At 38.4% G+C, this 22,763-nt stretch overlaps 1 protein-coding gene across 1 annotated transcript in view; it reads right to left on the minus strand.

The window, feature by feature from the left end:
• aatf (apoptosis antagonizing transcription factor) overlaps positions 1–22,763 on the minus strand; it is a 115,294-nt gene that overhangs the window by 19,578 nt on the left and 72,953 nt on the right. Inside the window, exons 10-11 of the mRNA XM_043718472.1 lie at positions 15,133–15,213; positions 12,506–12,577 (exon numbers count right to left, since the gene is read on the minus strand). Coding sequence (XP_043574407.1) covers positions 12,506–12,577; positions 15,133–15,213 — 153 coding nt within the window. The remainder of the gene's footprint in view (positions 1–12,505; positions 12,578–15,132; positions 15,214–22,763) is intronic.

Consider the following 22,763-nt stretch of genomic DNA (forward strand, 5'->3'; position numbering starts at 1 on the left):
TGCAACAAAGCACTCAAAAAATCAAATGGTAGCAATCTGTTCTGTAGAAAAGGAATGCTGGGATTTATATATTCCCTGGATCACTCTTTTGTACCTTTTAATAATAAGCTATAGAACACACACCACCTAAGACTGCAAAAATATGAACAGCAATTAGGTCTAGATGAGAGAAGCATTTAATGTCTTGTATGTGTAATGCTCAGAAATCAAACACTGCAAATCAATTATTCATTTTGGCAAACAACTTTACATACAAACATATTTTGCAACATTTCTTTTCTTTTTGCCAATTTTCTCCTCTTCCTGATGATAGACATCAGAATCATCAGTAACATATTTACTATAAAGATCAGTGCAAGATGAACCAGCCATGAATGTACATGGTTTTCTAATTTTAGTTAGGGCTAAGGTTGAAATGCAGAGGTGGGAGCATCACTTTGTATCCACAGGCCTGGATTATTTCACATTCTGTACAAACACTGACTGTGACCAACTACCTCAATATAGATCAGGACTGCACCCGGACCATTCTGGTCTGAGTGGCTCAGCTACATTACAACGTTAAACCACTGGGTAATAAAAACAGAAAATACTAGAAATACTCAGCAGGTCAAACATTTGTTAATGTGTGCAATCAATGCTGACCCATCATCAGAAATGATGAGTACCCTGTGTTGACCAAAGATTTGAGATGATCCGTCTAACAGGTAAATATCACAAAATAAGAATTAAAAGAAAATCAGTAACATCCAACTGATGAGCAGCAACAAAAGTTTGCACAGAATTAATTCTGAGCTTGGAATCATACCTATTGAGTATAAAATTAAAAAAATGTGACATTATGTTCCACGCAGCTCCATTTCAGCAGAATAATATACGTGCTACACAATGTGGTGTCCCACTCCTCATAAAACAGCTAACTTATAATTAGTACGACACAAGCCTAAAATTATATTGAGTTTGTTTGACTTTTAAACAACATGTTGTTAAAGCTATAATTATATCACAGTATTCAAAGTACACTCAGAACTGCCCAGTCTGGAATGCGAGGGACCAAATCAGGTCAGGATTATCGAATCACACAAGGAAGTCCAATATGTGTGAACCTAAAACACCATGGATATTTATATTTACCTCAACCAGTGATAAAACATTCTAAAGAATATTAAAAATCTGCTTTACCTATTCAAATACTGCATCTTATATATCCCTACTCTCAAAATATAAAGGATCATCAGCAAATATGTGGTCACCTTAAGAATTCTGCACAATGGGTGTTACCAAGTAACAGATTTCCAGATTAGCAAAGGTTACTGTATATAATCTAACCTATATATTATGAAAGAACCTTCTAGACTGAATCAAAAACATTTTGCACACCTTATACAAGTCAATCTAAGTTTTCAACAGTAATTACTATTTAAGACTAATTGCTTGGTGCAGGTTCGATTAAATCCTTAATATGTAATCATTTCCTTCAGTTTTATTTGGAGTCAGTACATCTTAAATTCTGAACAATATCTCCTGTTGCATCAGTTTGATACTTCAGTTTTACAAACTATCTACTGTTACGGTGTCCAAACAAAACAGCCAAATTAATGTCAATTATATAGAACTATAAAGCCTGTTTTGAGCTGCAGACTTATTAATTGCAACGGGAATTCAATCCAGGCTGTCCAGGAACATTTCACTCAAGATTCTTAATAACACAAACAGGGCTTTCATTACTTGGGAAAATATGAACTTTAAATTAAGCAAATGTTTATATACGACAGTAAGGATGTTTATATTACTGATCAGAATTTCACCAAAGCATCGCATAGATCAGTGCACTGGTGCAAGACAACAACTGATCTCTGCTTAGTGTACTCCAAGATTCACCTATACATCAGTTTCAATGGATAACTATCATTTATGTATCAAAACTGCTTCAGAGGGAAGACAGCATTTTTTACTTAACTGAAACAAGTTAACTGAAGCGAATATGGTAAACTAATCTGACAACTTAACTGAAAATTGTACAGCCTTGTGTAGCACCAAGTTCCTCAAAAAACTAGGCCGCAAACTTGATTCCTGGCTTGTAATGAGGTCAGCTGTAATGACAGAATGATTTTATCTCCAGTTGGATCATATTTCATTTATAAGGGAATTGGGGGATATTTATGTTCAAGAAAAAGACTGTCCAACCAAGTTGACAGATTTCCTATTGTCAAGTAGAAAGACAAGAGCTGACGTTTGCTTGATGTATCTGGAGACTCACCTCAGTTCCAAACGTTGTTATGGATGGATCTGTCATTTCAGAGTGAACCCCTCGAATTATATCTTAAAAGGAGCTAGGATCCCCTTTCCCCCAGCCTCGTTACTGGAGTCAAACGGGGTTAAATTACCTCCTGCACACTTCCATGACCATCATGGGGTTCAAAGCCAGATCCAACCAATCCATGCAAACTGGGAAAGGGATATTACTTGATCGATTTTAGCATGTGTGGTTGCATAAAATTCTACTCACTTTAGGAACTATAAAATACCATACTGTAATTATTTAATAACCTTTAATCAAGATCTTCCCTAAGTACTGAAATCTAGTTTACCGAAATAAACTTTAACTGCCTTGTCTGAAATAATACACCCAAGTATGTTTTCATTATAGCTGAGACAGGAATGCCTCTGGACTGCAGAGAGCAACAGAACAGCTACGGTTTATCTGTGCTCAGCTACTAATGCTCCATGTGTTAAGTAGTTTTGTATGCTATTTGTAATACCAAACAATTATATTGTTCTGCAGCATCAGAAAAAAATCAAAGAAATAGACAGTTGAGAGGATCTTTTTCTCAAGAGACACTCAAATTTAAATACCAGCCATTTCAAATGTCTACATTATAAAATCTTACAGCCCTATACACTTCAACACATACTGAAGGGCATCATTGCAACAAGTTGATTGCTTTCATTTTCTAAAAAAAAGCCATTTTATTTGTAACAAAATATTATAAATTGTGTGATCGAGGGTCACCGACAGATTTACTAAAATTGTGAAATAATTCAAGTTCAACCTCTGAGTTCTTTCAGAACGTATATGAGGAAAATGCAGTGGAAAGGTTGCACATGGGCTTCATAAGTCTTTGGGGATATCACAGAAGAGGCCATATGAAAAGCTAAATGTACGAAATTATACAGTAGGAAACAAATTGGAATCAGAACTTTAAGAGGGAAGGAAGCAAAAAGGACAAGTTATGGGCAGTTTCTTAAAGAAGTGGATAGGTGCGCCCTCAAGTATCTGATCTAAGACACTACAGTTCACTGCAGCTAACGACTTAAGTATAATAAATTAAGCATATATTGAATATTTACAATGTTGTCTAAATTTTCAGATGATATTAAAATAACAACATAAAGAGTGTTAGGGCCTATTGATATGGTGGTGAAATGGTCGAGAAGTGGGAAAGGAATTTCAACGTCAGTAAACTTGAGGCAATACATTTGGTGAAGAGAAATATACTTTGAATGTGGAAATGGTGAGTTGTGTTGATGATGGTTGTTAATCGTTTGGATTTTAGGAATCAGGTTCATAAGTCATTACAAGCAGTACTGGAAGTGGATAAATGTAAAAGTATAGTGTGATTTGGTATGAAGTTTGGAACATTGAAGACCAATAATTGAGAAACATATAAAATCTTTTGGAAGACTACAAAATAAGCCATTGAATGCAGTTTTCAGCACCAGTTTCAAAGGAATTGAACCGAGTGACAGGAATAGATTATTTTCAGCAGTTGAATGTGTAAAACATGCTTGTAAAGTTGAACACATGGAACTGCAGGTAGAAGGCAGAGAAATATATTATAATACACATTGAGAGAATTTGGAATAGACAACCAACTGTGAATGAAAAATATACCATCAACACTTAGAAATGCTTGGGTGGAATGGCAACTATAAGTAATAGCAGTAAGCAGCTAGTCAATCTCAGAATTATGTTTTTGTAAAACATTTCACCAGCCTTTAACTTTGATATGGGTAAAGAGCTATTTTTGGTCTATGAATTGGAGAAACCTGGTCTCTCCAAATTCACAACATATCTAACATTACAACTCAACACATCTATTTTTGAAGGCTTTCACTTTCAATGCCTGGTTTAAGTACGATGTACACTGCAGCAGTTCACCAAGGTTACTTCAATAGCAGCAGCTGCTACTCATACTTTACCAGAGAGAAGATGTGACAAGTAACATTATGGCATAATCAGCTCCAAGTCATATATGACTTTGACCTGTGCTATGACTAAGGCTGGAGGATTGCACTGTTACTCTCGTCCCAATATTCCACAGGTCAAAACAGAAAGTAAAAATACTGTTTTCAGTAACCAAGATGATCAATTAAATATCTATATCAGGCTTTAAACATAAAGATCTATCAACCAGGTCTCTTAAGAGGTACTATTATTGGTTTATTTAGAAAACAAAACTTATTGACTAATGATGCAATAACTGCACAATCCATAATATACAAGTACACTTATCCATCCAAATATCCCCAAAATGCACATGCATTCTTCAGGAAAATAGAAAACAAATTTCATAAGAATACTTTTCTGAAAGAAAGGAACTTTGGCCAAGGGTTATTGTTGAAGGAATTTCCAGATTATGTTGCTCTCGTGTTCTAGCAGGTACGATCAAGTCACACCTCACATGGTTGTCACTGACATCTTGGAAATACAACAGCTTCCTTTGAAAATACAGTTTTGTGATGTTTCTTCAATTATTCTTTGAAAAGAACAAATTAGTTTTACCCTGAACTCAAGAGGGTTTTCTTTTCAGGAATGCGAGGAGTCAGCCGGGCAGCTTAACCTTCCACAGTTTGCATCCAACACAGTTTGTTCTGACTGTGAAACGAGGGCAAGGGCAAGGGCAAGGGCAACCAATGCCACATGAAGCCAGTTTTCAGTAAGTATTAAAAGTCCCTTGTCAATATTGTCAACAACTCGAGAAGAAATGTAATTTGCACAGATCATTCTGACTTTCCATGTACTGCAAATGGCTTTGGAATTGCTGAAATGTTCATTAAATCAGAATGGTCATTTCCCTCTGGTTGTGACCACTGTGCATTGAATCAAAAACAAGATTCAGATTAGTACAAGTACAGTCCTAGGGAATGTACTAAATTATTGATGATGATTAAGCCTTGAGCTAAACAGTTGGCAAAGTTTTTCCACTTAGTTGAGTGATCACATTGCAATTTTTCTATTTTAATATATATCAATAATATATAAATAATAGGAATACCGGAGTTCTGACTCGAATAAAGCTCCAGCACCAATGGACCTACTAACACTACCTGAACAGCACTCACTGATTGAAGCAGAATTCTTTCTGGTTTAAACAAATTTTGTTCTTAAACAATCTTCAAGTGCAGAGGAATCTTCAAGGAAATATTAATCAAATTAGCTATAATTAATGATTATCCAATTGAAATGCAGGTCATTTTAAAGATTGGTCAACTTGATGCTGAAAACTACAGCTCTCAGCAGATGAAATCTCAACTAGTTTTACAATTTACTTTAAAAACTCTGTGCCAGCTTTTCTTCAGTGTTCCTTGCCTTTAGCAGATTCTAATGCTAAATCTTAAGGTTGCTTTGTGACAAATCCTGAGAGTACAAATGAAGGATTCAAATTGTTAATGGATTTATCTTTCATTTATTGCAAAAACTATTTTTTGAACCACCACATTTATTTTGCATGGATACAGTTCATATGACCAACCACAAAATCTGACTGCAAATCTGATTTAAGTATACACCTTGCACATCCATTCGTTACACTAAGGGACAATTTTAGCCAACATTTTTCCACAGTATTATCATTGAACATATCCTCTTTCTCAACATTTACTAACATGAAACTAATGGCAGGTGAAAGACCAACTGATCCATTGAGCCCATCCATCTCTGAAGACAACATAAGAAATAGAAAGCATGGGTCATTTGGCCTCTTGAGCCTGCTCTGCCATTCAACAAAATTGGAGATAATCTGATGGTGCCCTCAACTTCATATTCTTCCCTGTTCCCCCCACATTATCTTCGTTGAAATCGGCCAGATCAGTCTTAAATATAATGAATGACCTCATCTCTACTGCTTTATGGAGTAGAGAATTTAGAAGATTAGATGATTCTCAGAAAAAAAACATCATTTTTCTCAAATACGAGAACCTTTTTCAGAAACTGTCCCCCCAGTCGTAGACATTCTCACAAGGAAGGTGTTTGTCAGCAGGTACTTTTACCAAACCTCCCCAGAAATTTACATGCTTCAATACAATCACCATATTCTTCTAAACACTAATGAGCAGAAGTACCACTTTCAAAGCTCTGGTCATCAGGTCAAGGAGATTTACCAACTTTCAGTCATTATTTTCTCTAATGCTACTTTTTTTTCTAATACTTATTTCTTTTAGTTCATCATTCTTGCTAGTTCCTTGGATCCCTCCTAGTCCTGGAAGGACATTTTATGAATCTTTTTCCATAAAGACAGACAAAAAAGTTTGTTTAGTTTCTCTTCCATTTCCCTCATTGTAATTTATCCTGTCTCTGCTTGTCATTGGCAAACATTTGAATGTGCTAATCCTTTCCCTTTTTTTACATATCTATAGAAGCTTTTGCAGTTCATGTTTATGTTTCTTACTGTTTACTTTCATGTTTTATCTTCTCTTCCAGTTTTTAATATTCCTCGTTTGCCAAATTCTAAAATGTTTTCAACCCTCAGACTTACTGTTTCTTCCCAAAAACTTTATAAGTCTCAACTGCTGACAGGAAGATTTGGTCATTATTTGAACCCTATTTGCTAAATGAAAATGTGAAAATAAGGAATGTCTAGTAATCGTAAAAAATGCATTTGAGTCAAAGAAATTCTGGTCCAGCATTAGAAAAACTGTTATTTAAGGACTTTTTAATGTGTAATGGAACTGAAATAAAAGCTCAATCTTCTGAAAGTGCAAACTTCTTTCAAATCAAAATGCCAGAGCATTAAAACTCGCTGAATAGTTTTGATGTAAGCAAAGCCCTAATTGTAAGATTCAAATGTTTCTACTGAATCCACTGGCAATTTCCAATGCTGCCATAATGTTCAAGCATTCACGTTTAAACAAGACTTCAGTTTGCACTTGAAAGTGCCTTCTTTGTCCTTCATAACAATTACTACAGGAAGACCCTGTGGCTCTGATTCTTTAGCGGATGCCATCTTTAATGATGATGTATGGGTGTCCCTTTCCTCCATGCTGCTGCAGGTCAAATGCATGACATCGCTGCATGTGTATCAACAAGCAAATTATAAACCGTGTCAATCTAAGTTAATGCAAGGCTGTAATCCCTTTACAAGAGATCTAATATGTAGTATGAGTTATGTTCATTTCATAATCTGATAAGAATAGAGTGAGTTACAATGCTCTAATAAAAGAGTAATGAGGCTCCTTAATGACACTGTTAAAAGGTAAAATAACTTAAGATTTAATCAGTTTTTACAACAGCAATGTGTGTTGCTTACTTGCCCTGTCTACTGCTACTTGCCAGATTGATCATAGAGGTACAAGGAAGGCAGCTGACAGTTGAACTATTAAAATCAACAATACAAAATGATCATTTTTGCTATTTACCAACATGCACTTTTTGTAATAAGTGAAACTTTCAATAACATATTTGTTCAAGAAAGAACAAATGAATAATGATATGAATTTTTTAAAAATGGGGTTAAGGCAGTTTCCACTACTCAAAAGTTATGGAAGAAATCAGAATGAAATTTCACTAATTACTAAATTAAAATTGCGGTTGGTCTTTTAGCCTCTGAAACTGACTTTAAATCTTAGCCCTCGCAACTTTAATCCAATAAAGGGAAGACTCTTTCAATTCAATTTGGATACATTCAAACCAGATCAAAATGTCAATCTCCTAACCCACTGCACCATCTATTTTCCTTTATTATTCTAATAAGGTTTCATACTTGCATACAAAAGATGAGGAACAAATGATTTAAATCATACTGTTTTGCAATATTGAATTGAATGGAAAGAAATCATGGGACTGCCCACAGATTGCAGATATATAAAGACTGTTTCTCCTTCTTTCAGCAAGTCTCATGTCAAGGAAGATAGCAGGTGCAATTGCCTATTTCATCAAATAGGTCACAGCTTAGGAATCTGAGTTGAATCATTAGAGTGAGAACTTGTGTAGTTCCCAGTTAAGCAGTTGGTTCCAGCAGTGGTATTCGGATGTATTTTTCTTAAAGTCTAAATTGTCAAAAGGTACCAAGATGTACCTAAAGCTACATGACATTGCATTCAAGCACAGCAGTCACCAAATCACATAGTCAATCCCTAGGTCAGCGATAAGCCAAGGCATACAAACAAGACCAGTGTATACTGATCTTTGTGCTCCGTATCTTGCAAATGTAATAGGTTAGAGAGATACAGCAACTGTATTGGTCATTCCAAAAATTAAACAGCATAAATGATTTGGATAAGAATAGTTAATAAGGAGGCATGGTTAGTAAGTTTGCAGATGACAAGAGTGAAGAAGGTTGTCAAAGATTATAAAGGGATCTTGATCAAGTGAGCCAATGAGCTGAGGACTAGCAGATGAAGTTTAATTTGGAATAAATACAAGGTCTTGCATTTTGGTAAAACAAACAAAGATAGGATTTATATAGTTAATGATAGGGTCCTGGGTAGTGTTGTCAAACAGAGACACCTGGGGGTTCAGGTACATAGTTCTTTGAAAATTGCAACACAAGTGGACATGGTGATTAAGAAGGTGTCTTGCCTTAATGCAGTCTTGCCTTCATTGCTCAAACCACTGAGTACAGAAGTTGGGACGTCATGTTGAGGTTGTACAGGACATTGGTGAGGTCATTTTTAGAGTACATTTAATTGGAGAGAATTCAGAAAAGACTTACCAGAATACTGCCAGGACTGGAAAGTCTGAGTTTCAGGATAGGTTGGACCTTTTTTCGCTGCAGCGCAGGAGGTTGAGGGGGGCCTTATAGTGATTTATCAAAACTAGAGAGCATATTTTTAAGCTGAGAGAAGAAAGATTTAGAAAGGACCTGAGGGGCAACTTTTTCACACAGAGGGTGGTTCAAAAGTAGAATGAACTGCCAGAGGAAGTGGTAGATGCAGATATAATTACAATATTTAACAGACATTTGGATAGGTACATGAATAGGAAATGTTTAGAGGGATATGTGCCAAACACAGGCAAGTGGGACGAGTTTAGTTTGAGAAATTTGATTGGCATGGATGAGGTGGACTGAAGGGTGTTTCCCTGCTGTATAACTCTATGACACATTAGATTATAAAGAATTACAAATTTTATTCAGCTCATATCTTGGACTTTAAAACTAAGAGGGGGGAAAAGAAGCAACGAAAATAAAATTAGACAAAGTGATCAGAAGGAAAATACAAAATAAAAGTCTTCTTTAATCCTTTTCAAAAGATCATCTCAAGACATGAATGCTTTGACACCAAGGATCAGGAATACCCTGTTTATTCAAGGGATCTGGAACAAATAGTTTCAAGCATAAGAAAATAGATGAACTAACAGCTAAAATGATTGAGCTTTTGTTTCCAAACCCAAAGATTGTGAGCTAAACTCGCTGGATTCCTGTGAATAAAGCAAATGAGCTTGATTGACATGTTAGAACACTACAGCAAAGTAAATTCTACTTTTGTCATGTTTTTGTCAGTAAGAAAGTGGGACAGAGAGAATTAAAAGGTCCTTTTTAAGTTGTGATGTGTTTATTCCTAGTCATAGACGTATCAATTGTGGTTGTAATATCATAATTTTCCACGTTGGTCTGGTTTGGCATTTGAATTATGATAACAGGAGAACAATCTCCTGGGAGGAAGACATATGTTTACATACAGAGAAGCTAATAGAATTAAAGAAACAAGTGATAAAACAAAATACTAAAATAGAGGTGGCAGCTTAGATTTACCTATAGCGGTTATAAATCAATCTGGTTTGATAACATTCCTTAAAAATTCCATCACATGACTATGCATCTTTCAATACATAATCTTGATGCAAATGTATACTGCAGATACTACAGCAAATTAGTGCACTTATCACCAGCAGCATGTGTCATGGAAGTGATGACAATGATAATGTCAATGGACGAGGAACCCATAAACCCAGGCTTGTCATGGGTTCAGATCCCACTATGGCGGCAAATAGAATTCACATTCAATAAATAATTTCTGGAATTAAAAGCTCGTCTCAGTGACAGTAAAATGGTCATTTTTTGCCTTTTAAAAAACACATGTAATTCCAGATCTACAGCATTGTGACTGGCTCTCTGCCATTCTCTGAAATGAGTGTGGTGCTGAAAAAGCACAGCAGGTCAGGCAGCATCCGAGGAGCAGGAGAATCAATGTTTCACCTCAAAACACCTTACAGCTCATTTAAAAATGTACATCCTACTGTAAAGTAGAACTGGTAGGTTAATGGGTACAGATGGAAAACTGTCTAAGTATATCATGTTTGCAAAAACAGCTTGCTGATTTAAAATAGTCCAAAAGTGGCTTCCATTACAATTCTTTGTTGTTATGCAATTGAAATAGGTAACTCTACATCAGCATTTTAAAACAACACTCCCTGCTTTATCTCAACCATCATCCATAAATGCATGCATATCTTCCAGAACTTGGAAGATAAAAACATTTCAATCTACGGAAGAATTACTACTGCTCCACAATTATCCATCGAGCCACGGTTTAATTGAAAATATCACTTCAATCCCCTCCGTTCAAAAAAACTAAAGACAGACATTGCAATATTCTGATACACTCTGCCAGGTGCTGCTGGCAAAAGCTGATGCCACTCAACCAAATAAAGAACATTTCCATTAACACAGAGAATAAATTCATTAAAAATGTTTTACCCCAAGCACGTTCCAAATCAAAAAAAAAGTTCTTACACTATATAGCTGTGAAAACTTCTAAACGATTTAATTGGCACCCAATTCCTTACTGTTGAAAGGAATGCAAATTGTTACCTCAGAATAGCCAATTCATAAGCCTGGCTGCCTCTTCAGTATTAGATTCCAAATGGTTTGCTACAACCTTTATAAGCTGCACAGGCTAATGGTTTCTCCAAACATTCGCAGTGTGCAGGGTCACTGGCTGTTAATTTTATATGCAAAACTTTGGCTTTAACATTTTCTCAGAGGACTAGAAGAATATGATAATTAATTGGAAAGAGTTGAGTAAGTAACAAGAAACTTGTCTCACCTTATGCTTTAGTGGAACCTACCCTTTACTTGTACTTGTCAGCATTAATCAAACCAAATTAAAATGAATGCCAAAAGCTATATTTTATGAATATATTACTGGCTGATTTATATGCCAGGGTTCCCATTTATTCTGAAACCACCTTGTTGAGAACAATGGATTTCTGAAGTAAGTGTACACAGCTATACCTGGTTATTAAAAACAAAATCGCAACGTAACTACTTGCAAAAATAGGCAACTAAAAATGACTAATTTCAAGAAAATAACTAAGTTTCACTATAGTTTGCAAACAAATGTTTCAGCTCTTTAGGAGTCCATTTTTTTTCATTTCCAATCTTTCCAGTGCTGTCCTTTATCTCTGGAGATATGTATCACAGGAAAGTAAAACTCTGTTCTCACTATTGGTCATTATTAGCGGACTACATTCAGCATTTATTTGCTGATGTCACATTCCTGGAGCTAAACAGGGCCAATAATGCAAAAAAATTGAAAACAAAATGCAGGCAGAAAGAAAAAGGTAAAAAAAAATCAAGCTAAATAAACAGATCTATTACTTGGTCCCTCAAAAGCACGATCATTGCCCTTCCAGATGTGGGTTTCAAAGTGAAATTCTTTTACATTTCATTATTTCTCACAGTAATGAGCAGAAAGGTTACTCACCTATTGAGACTGTTCCTCCAAAGTTGGAGAAATAACAAGGGAAGTGTGCCTATTAAACTACCTTCTTGTGCCAAACATTTGAACCCCACAGAATCTACAAATATTTCCCATAAAGGTACACATTTATACAGACAAATTTATGTAAAGCTGACTAGCTTTATAAAACCCTCCTCCCAAAAGGTTAAGCTACAATATAAAGCTATTAATCCAGCATTTTTACCCATTATAGAGAACAGCAGACTTTTTATAGCTTTCCAAATCCAACATACATTTTCTATGATATCTCAGTTTGCTCTGCAGGATAGCACAAAAGTGATTAAAACCCAGTGATGGCAGTCAATCTGTGAAGAGATGTACCTCAGGCCAACCATAAATTTGCAATGATTTCTCTTTAGTAGCATTATAATTAGAGAAGTGGATGAAGCAAGATCACTTCAGTAGATTTGGCATGGATACACTTTGATGCCAGTGACAAATGGTGATCTGATAACAAGAGAAGGGGCGGGTGATGGGTTGAAGAACAGGTCAATATCACTATGCCATGAGACGCGTTTGATGACCATAATTTATTGCTTACCTTGCATCATCGTTCATTGTACTATGGTCAATAGGTGCCATGAAACTCACTAATTTGCTGTGAACATGGTATCTGGCAGGAAAGAAATGAAAATGTTATTTGCTTCTTAATTTAATTTTATTTAATTTGCTTTACTGTCATAAAGTATTGGAATATTAGATAATTGAATTGTTATTTCTCCTCTCATTCAAAAATATATATAATGGTTAATCTTTCACAAAGACATTCCTTTATCCAACACACTCCGAATACAGTTCAAAAAGGTGATAACATGAAACATGTTCTTATGTGTTATTCAAGATTTTAGACACAGGTGCACGTCTTGATAGTTTTGTTTTTTTTTAATTTTAGTCCAATTCATGCCATCTAATGTTCATACTTGATAGGTCATAGAAAAACTTCAGTTTTAAGTACCTAATTTATTGTAATAAATCAGATTAAAATATCTGGGTTGCCTGATAGCAATATTATGCATTTTAAATTCAAGTTGACAGTAGAAAATATAATATTTGTTATTAAGCTTTAAACTAATAAAATTGCAGAGTTCTGCACCCAGAATTTTTACATTGATCTGGACATTACAGTGGTAATGACAATGAAACAGTCAGGCCTTACTGCTCTTTCTCCAGTGAAACTGCAAGAGTCCTCATGTGTGTAGAATAACACAGAAACCCAGAAGTTGCTGTCAGTGACTCTATGCTTCTCCAGAGGTGCAGTGCTAAGGTACTTTCCAAAAAGTGTATCCCCCTAAGAAACCAGTGAACTGACTTTTACACCATGTCGCAATATGAAAACTCTTGGATAATTAAGTTTCTAACTCTAGTCCCATTTCAAATATTGCTAAATAACCTCACCAGCTCTGAATAGTTAACTTCATATTTCAGTGATGTCAGATTTCTCCATTATGATAATACAGAGGAATCTCGATTATCCGAATACCAACTATCCAAAAATCGGATTATCCGAAATAAATCTCAAGGTCCTGACAGAAACATTACATCAAAGACGTGTGTCCAACACTGATCGCGTCTTTTGTTTCCAGTGATTAAGAGTGGGAGCACAGGCACCGTCTCTAAATGACTGACCTCCCGCCCTCTCTCTCCCCACACCTTCCCTGGGGTTCTACACAAGGGTATACCCTAAGCCCCATACCCAGATAATCTCTCTAACATTGTCCTGTAAAGGGCAAAAGTGGAACCTGTCAAAAAGTTGCAGGAAAACGTGTGTGTGTGTGTGTGTGTGTGTGTGTGCGTGCGTGCGTGCGCGCATGCGCGTGGTGTGCGCACGCGTGCTATTTTGAGACCCCCCCCCACCACAAAAGGCAGCGGCAGCAGTAGTAGTCTTGATGATGATGTCCAGTCCAATTGCTCGTTGGACAGAGTTTAGGCGGGGTGAGGCAGTGTTGGAGGCGAGCTGGGTGTGGTGCTGGACAGGGTTTATGCAGGCGGGGCCGGTGTTGGACAGGGTTTCAGCCGGGGGCGGTGTTGGACAGCGTTGCAGGGGAGGACGGAGGGCTCGCGTGCACGCTATGCTGCTGCCTAGTCTGAACAGGGAGCAGACTTAATAGAAAACTCCGAGCCACAGAGGAAAGGCATTGAATCGATTCACCGATTAATTAATTATCCAAACGAAATAGTGCCCACCCATCTCGTTCAGATAATCAAGGTTCCCCTGTAAATAGATTTTTGATGACCTTTTAAGTTTATTTCAACTTCTATCTCAATCCAATCATAATCATCTATTTTACGAGCTGAATATTAAAACTGAAAATGAAGGGATTGTGTTTTTAACTTCCAGGTTCAATGCCTGGAGAATACTTCAATGTCACTGGCAGCTTATCCTGTTTGCTGAAATTGCTACTGCGGCATGCCTGGAAATCCTCTGAATGGGTGCCAGATTTAAACTATTAGGAAACAGGATGTTTGTCCCACAGTGGCCACTAAATCTTTGTGAGCAGTTTTAAGAACAACACTGTGTGACATCACTTTGATGCTAACAGTAAAATCCATCCTCTTGAATTCTTGATGTCCACTGGGAATTCAAGGATAGGACACTAGTGCAGACCAAAAGTATTATCACATGGAGAAGGTTAAATTGGCCTGAAACTTTCAATCAGTGTCTAGTGACTTAACACAGAGGAATGTGGACAAGGTCTTGGTGACAGAAGTAATACATTATAAATTTAAGTCTAAAAAAGGAGAAAATATCGATAAACTAGGCTGGTGTTTTCATAATAATATCAATAATAAAACAAACTTGAATGAGATTGGTACGGAAATTGTAGCAAGTATATTATGATAAATTAGTAGATTTTTAAAAAAATTGCTCAACAGCCCAAAAAATAAACAGGAGTAACATCAGTAGGGTCCGAGAAACAACCAGACTATCTGAACTTTATTTTAAATGTAATATGTTGAAGAGAGTAGAAGAGACAGAGAAACAATGTTATGGAAAGAGAAAGAATCAACAGAACTGCGGGAAAGAAAGATGTGCATCCCAACAGAAGCTTCCAAATATAGTCAGTATTGTGATCTTCTTTTTGATTATTTGACCAGAATACATCTCTGGATATTGGTTTTGAACTTCAGTGTTCACCCCTTATAACAAAGTTACCAGAATATACTCACCTTACTTTTCTGCCTTTGCTTGCTCTGGTATCTACTTTTCTCTTAATCTTACTTCGTAGTTTCTGAATTGCAAGCCATTGTCTATAGGAGTAAATAAAGCATCATTAGAATTGGATTGATTTAAAAGAACACCACAAAACCCAGTTGCAAAAGTATTGTGTTGAATAATCTTTACTCTGTACACTGCTCCTCGGGCAAATCATCTCTGCATAGACACTGGAATAAAAGTGAACCAAGTACACTCTGGTCCCACTCCAAGCTATCACCAATCTAAACAGCATTTTAGCTTAACTGAGTCCAGTCCATGATCCAGCTATCTATACATGCTAAATCTTCGGATGTCCGGAGAAATTCAGAAAAGAAACATGCATGCACAGTTCCTTGTCCCTAATGGCAACAGGAGAAATAAGCAGCTGTTTGGAAACAGATCATCTGCAATGAAGTGGAAAGGCTAGATAAGAAACCCCCACAGTGTCTTTTTTAATTACATACCAAGTTTATAAAAAGTAGTTACCTTCCAGACTTCCCGCCATTTGTTTTTGAGGACACTGGCTTTTGCTGGGAGAGGTTTCACAGACAGCAGCAATCTAAGTAATTATTTCATCACACCAAACCAAAATATGACAGATGATGGACATCTGAAATAGGAGCAGAAAATGCTGGAAATTCTCAGCTGGTCAGGCAGCATATGGGGAATGAACCAGAGGCCTGATTTTTAACTACAATAGATGGACTTTGAATGCTTAGGGAAAGAAAATGGGCCAAGAATAACCTTTCAGGCCGATGACCTTGCAAAAAAACATCAAGGTAAGACATTAATTCTGCTTCTCTGTTCACAATTGCTCACTAACATGCTGAGTATTTTCAGCACTTTCTGCAGCTATTCCTTGTGTCTCTACAGTAAATGTCAGCAGCAGATAAATTTGATACAAGAGTACAGCATAATCCTGATGTTAAGCAATGCCCACTCTTTCCAAAATGGTGACACAATAATGGTCATAAATAGGTGTTTTGGCCAACTCTCCTTTGCTTAGCCCAGGGCCACTCATGCCAACCGCTGAACAACAACTAAATTTGTCCCCAACTGCAATCAGCCATTCAGTAGAGATGAAGAATCAAATCTGGACTTTGTTATTGTGGTTTTGCACTACACTGTATAGTATTTACTCAACTGGCAAAGCAATTACCATCTTGAATATCTGGTATGTGTATTTTTAACATATATGAAATACAGAATCAATGACATGCACAGTTATTTCTTTGGAACATTGAAATATTAATAGTAGCTTTCGGTCCTTTCACTGTCATCTGCATATTAGCTTCATTTACCCAATATATGTTTCATATCGCTTGATAAACTTTCCTAGCACAAATCTCAATCGCAGGCATGAAGTTTTCAACTGAAGCAACTCGCACAGTGTGGTGTGGGGAATAAGAATTCCAGGTGTTACTGTGTATGTCTGCATGCAATCTCGAAGATTTGACAACCAAGGGAAACAGGCTCTTTGTATCTACATTACTGAATCTTATAATGTTAAAAATGTCAGTTAAATCATCCCTCAATTGGCTTTATTCAGAGTAATACATTTTAATTACATAATCAAAGTATACATGGTTTAAAAGTGTCAGCTTTATCTTCAAATGATTGATACTGTGCAATAATATCTTTGTAGGATCACATTTTTTTTTAAACCACTCAATATTAGCACCCTCCATAAATCGGACATTGAGCTTCTATTTTGGCTGGCATTGGAACTGAGTAAAAGTTATGGGGAATGAGAGTTTGACAGTTATGCTACTAGACCAGTAATCGAGAGGCTTGGACTAATGCTTATGAGTTTCAATCCTACAAAAACAAGTGGGGAATTTAATTCATTTAATTAAATAAATATGGAACATAAAGTTAACAGCAGTACTGGTGACCAAGGAACCGCTAGATTGTCATAAAACCCATTCTGGTTTATTACCGCCCTTCAGGGAAGGAAATCTGCTGCCGTATCCAGTCAGGCATACATTTGACTCCAAAGCCATAACATGTGGTTGACTCTCAACTGCCGACTGAAGTGACTTAGCAACCCACTTGGTTGTACCAAATTATTCAAAAAGGTCTAGTTAACAACAGTGCTGGTGGTGTAGCTACACCAAACATATTTCAGCAGTTTAAGGCAGGGGCTCTGTATCAATAAATATTTATCACAGCTGTTAGGGGACTGTCTTGTCTGAGGTACAGACACACGTTTCTGTGGCCAGCAGTGAAAAATTAGAATGTGTTTTGCCTCCCTGGTGCCAGGATCAAGGATGTCTCAGAGAAGGTGCAGAATGTTCTCAAAAGGGGAGAGGGACCAGCAGGAGGTCATTATACACATTGGAATAAACGATACAGGAAGGCAAAAGGATGAGATTCTGAAGGGAAAATATAGTGAGGTTAGGCAGGAATTTAAAAAGGAGGTCCTCGAGAGTAGTAATATCTGGATTAATCCCGGTGCTACGAGCTAGTGAGGGTAGGAATAAGAGAATAGAGCAGATGAATGCATGGCTGAGGAGCTGGTGTATGGGAGAAGGATTCACATTTTTGGATCATTGGAATCTCTTCTGGAGTAGAGGTGACCTGTACAAGAAGGATGGATTGCACCTGAATTGGAAGGGGACTAATATGCTGGCAGGGAGATTTGCTAGATCTGCTCGGGAGGATTTAAAACTAGTAAGTGGGGGTGGGGGTGAGACCCAGGGAGATAGTGAGGTAAGAGTTCAATCTGAGACTGGTACAGTTGAGGAAAAAAGCGAGTCAGTCAGGGCAGGCAGGGACAAAACAGAGAACAAACTAGGACTGATCAATTAGACTGCATTTATTTCAATGCAAGAGGCCTAACAGGGAAGGCAGATGAACTCAGGGCATGGTTAGGAACATGAGACTGGATATCATAGCAACTACAGAAACATGTCTCAGGGATGGACAGGACTAGTAGCTTAAATGTTCCAGGATATAAATGCTACAGGAAGGACAGAAAGGGAAGTAAGAGAGGAAGGGGAGTGTCATTTTTGATAAGGGATAGTATTACAGCTGTACTGAGGGAGGATATTCCTGGAAATACATCCAGGGAAGTTATTTGGGTGGAACTAAAAAATAAGAAAGGGATGATACCTTATTGGGATTGTATTATAGATTAATAGTCAGTGAGAAATTGAGAAACAAATTTGAGAGGAGATCTCAGTTATCTGTAAGAATAATAGGGTGATTATGGTAGGGGATTTTTACTTTCCAAACATAGACTGGGACTGCCATAGTCTGGATCAGTGGTGCTGGAAGAGCACAGCAGTTCAGGCAGCATCCGAGGACAGGCAAAATCAAAGGGTTTAGATGAAGAGGAATTTGTTAAGCATGTGCAAAAAAAACCTCCTGATTCTGTATGTGGATGGACCTACAAGAGAAAGTGCAAAACTTGGCCCTACTCTTAGGAAATATGGAAGGGCAGGTGACTGAGGTATCAGTGGGAGAGCACTTTGGGGCCAGCGACCATAATTCTACTGGTTTTAAAATAGTGATGGAAAAGGATAGACCAGATCTAAAAGTTGAAATTCTAAATTGGTGGAAGGCCAATTTTGATGATATTAGGCAAGAACTTTCAAAAGCTGATTGGGGGAAGATGTTCACAGGTAAAGGGACAGCTGCAAAATGGGAAGCCTTCAGAAATGAGATAATGAGAGTACAGAGAAAGATTATTCCTGTTAGGAAATGCTGGTAGGTATAGGAAATACTGGATGACTAAAGAAGTAGATCGAATGAATCCTTAGACGAGTATAAAGGACAGTAGGAGTATACTTAAGAGGGAAATCAGCAGGGCAAAAAGAGGACATGGGATAGCTTTGGCAAATAGAGAGTTAAGGAGAATCCAAATGGCTTTTTACAAAGGACAAAAGGGTAACTAGGGAGAGAATAGCGCCCTTCAAACATCAGCAAGGTAGCTTTTGCGTGGAGCCCCAGGAGATGAGGAAGATACTAAGTGAGTATTTTGCATCAGTGTTTACTGTGGAAAAGGACATGGAAGATACAGAATGTAGGGAAATAGATGGTGACATCTTGAAAAATGTCCCTATTCTAGAGGAGGAAGTGCTGGATGTCTCGAAATGGATAAATCGCCAGGACCTGATCAGGTGTACCCTAGAACTTTGTGAGAAGCTAGGAGAGAGTGTTGCTGAGATATTTGTACCATCAATAGTCACAGATGAGGTGCCAGAAGACTAGAGGTTGGCTAACATGGTGCCATTGTTTAAGAAAGGTAGTAAGGATAAGGCAGGGAACTATAGACCGGTGAGCCTGACATCAGTGGTGGGCAGGTTGTCGGAGGGAGTCCCAAAGGACATGATGTGCACGTATTTGGAAAGGCAATGACTGATTCAGGATAGTCAGTTTCCCATGGCTTTGCACGTGGAAAATCATGTCTCACAAGCCTGATTGAGTTTTTTGAAGTAACAAAGAGGACTGATAATGGCAGAGCAGTAGACATGATCTACATGGACTTCAGTAAGTTGTTCAACAAGGTTCCCCATGGGAGACTGGTCAGCAAGGTTAGATCTCATGGAATACAGGGAGAACTAGCCAATTGGATACAGAACTGGCTCAATTGATTAGGGATAGTCAACATGGCTTTGTGTGTGGGAAATCATGTCTCACAAACTTGATTGAATTTTTTGAAGAAGTAACAAAGAGGATTGATGAGAGCAGAGCGGTAGATGTGATCTATATGGACTTCAGTAAGGCGATAAGACAAGGATCCCCATGGGAGACTGGTTAGCAAGTTTGGGAGAAGATTTGTAGCTCGGGTGCTCGCTGTTGTGGTTCTGTTCGCCGAGCTGGGAATTTGTGTTGCAGACGTTTCGTCCCCTGTCTAGGTGACATCCTCAGTGCTTGGGAGCCTCCTGTGAAGTGCTTCTGTGACGTTTCTTCCGGCATTTATAGTGATTTGTACGTGCCGCTTCCGGTTGTCAGTTCCAGCTGTTCACTGCAGTGGGCGGTATATTGGGTCCAGGTCGATGTGCTTATTGATTGAATCGGTGAATGAGTGCCATGCCTCTAGGAATTCCCTGGCTGTTCTCTGTTTGGCTTGTCCTATAATAGTAGTGTTGTCCCAGTCGAACTCATGTTGCTTGTCATCAGAGTGTGTGGCTACTAAGGATAGCTGGTCATGTCGTTTCGTGGCTAGTTGGTGTTCATGGATGCGGACCGTTAGCTGTCTTCCTGTTTGTCCTATGTAGTGTTTTGTGCCGTCCGTGCATGGGATTTTGTACACTACGTTGGTTTTGCGCATGCTGGGTATCGGGTCCTTTGTCCTGGTGAGTTGTTGTCTGAGAGTGGCTGTTGGTTCGTGTGCTGTTATGAGTCCTAGTGGTCGCAGTAGTCTGGCTGTAAGTTCAGAAATGTTTTTGATGTATGATAGTGTGGCTAGTCCTTTGGGTCTTTCCCTTAGGCATCTGTTGATGAAATTGCGGGGGTATCCATTTTTGGCGAACAGAAAACAGCCAGGGAATTCCTAGAGGCATGGCACTCATTCACAGATTCAATCAATAAGCACATCGACCTGGACCCAAAATACCGCCCACTGCAGCGGACAGCTGGAACTGACAACCGGAAACGGCAGGTACAAATCACTATAAATGCTGGAGGAAACATCTCAGAAGCACTTCACAGGAGGCTCCCAAGCACTGACGATATCACCTAGACAGGGGACGAAATGTCTGCAACACAAATTCCCAGCTTGGCGAACAGAACCACAACACTGGTTAGCAAGGTTAGATCTCATGGAATCTCAATGGAAAACTAGCCATTTGGATACAGAACTGGCTCAAAGAAGACAGAGAGTGGTGACGCAGGATTGTTTTTCAGACTGGAGGCCTGTGACCAGTGGAGTGCCACAAGGATCAATGCTGGGACCTCCACTTTTTGTCATTTACATAAATGATTTGGATGCGAGAATAAGAGGTACAGTTAGTAAGTTTGCAGATGACATCAAAATTGGAGGTGTAGTGGACAGCGAAGAAGGTTACCTCAGATTACAACAGGAGCTTGACCAGATGGGCCAATGAGCTGAGAAGTGGCAGATGGAGTTTAATTCAGATAAATGCGAAGTGCTGCATTTTAGGAAAGCAAATCTTAGCAGAACTTATACACTTAATGGTAAGGTCCAAGAGAGTGTTGCTGAACAAAGAGACCTTGGAGTGCAGGTTCATAGCTCCTTAAAAGTGGAGTCGCAGCAAGATAGGATAGTGAAAGCGGTGTTTGGTATGCTTTCTTTTATTGGTCAGAGTATTGAGTCGGGAGGTCATGTTGCAGCTATACAGGACACTGGTTAGGCCACTGTTGGAATACTGCGTACAATTCTGGTCTCCTTCTTATCGGAAAGATGTTGTGAAATTTGAAAGGGTTCAGAAAAGATTTACAAGGATGTTACCAGGGTTGGAGGATTTGAGCTACAGGGAGAGGCTGAACAGGCTGGGGCTGTTTTTCCCTGGAGCGTCAGAGACTGAGGGATTGTCTTATAGAGGTTTATAAAATTATGGAGGGGCACGGATAGGATAAATAGACAAAGTCTTTTCCCTGGGGTCGGGGAGTCCAGAACTAGAGGGCATAGGTTTAGGGTGAGAGGGGAAAGATATAAAAGAGACCTAAGGGCCAACTTTTTCAGACAGAGGGTGGTACGTGTATGGAATGAGCTGCCAGAGGAAGTGGTGGAGGCTGGTACAATTGCAACATTTAAAAGGCATTTGGATGGGTATATGAATAGGAAGGGTTTGGAGGGATAGGAGTTTGGTGCTGGCAAGTGGGACTAGACTGGATTCGGATATCTGGTCGGCATGGACGGGTTGGATCGAAGGGTCTGTTTCCATGCTGTACATCTCTATGGCTCTGTGACTCTAAGAGGTTGAATAGGTTAGGGCTGTTTTCCCTGGAGCGTTGGAGGCTGAGGGGTGACCTTATAGAGGAGGTTTATAAGATCACGAGAGGGATGGATCGGGTAAATAGACAAGGTTTTTTCCCTGGGGTGGGGGAATCCAGAACTAGAGGGCATAGGTTTAGGGTGAGAGGGGAAAGATATGAAAGAGACTTAAGGGACAACATTTTCACGCAGAGGGTGGTATGTGTATGGAATGAGCTGCCAGAGGAAGTGGTGGAGTCGAGTACAATTGCAACATTTAGAAGGCATATGGATGGGTATATGAACAGGAAGGGTTTGGAGGGACATGGGCCAGGTGCGGGCAGGTGGGACCAGATTGGGTTGGGATATCTAGTCGGCATGGACGAATTGGGCCGAAGGATCTGTTTCCATGCTGTACATCTCTATGACTCTATGTATTTGCTTCCCACTGTAAATTTTACTCTGTTGACGTTGTCAAGATTGGAGAGGTGGAAACAGAAAAAGTCCTGCTACAGCATTGATTAATGTTAGGTTTCTAATTGGTAAATTGTGTGTTGGAATGCTAAGACTGATGCCCTTAACACAAATTGAGGAATACAGCTGCTTTAGAAGTGGAATGTCAGGTTTTGTAAATGCTTTGTCAGCTTCAGGAAAACTTACTACAAATTACATTGACAATAAGAATAAAGAGATCTGATCACATAACTGTAATTGCATCCA

The sequence above is a fragment of the Chiloscyllium plagiosum genome, chromosome 28 (genome assembly GCF_004010195.1).
Source record: "Chiloscyllium plagiosum isolate BGI_BamShark_2017 chromosome 28, ASM401019v2, whole genome shotgun sequence".
In the NCBI taxonomy this organism is placed as follows: Eukaryota; Metazoa; Chordata; class Chondrichthyes; order Orectolobiformes; family Hemiscylliidae; genus Chiloscyllium; species Chiloscyllium plagiosum.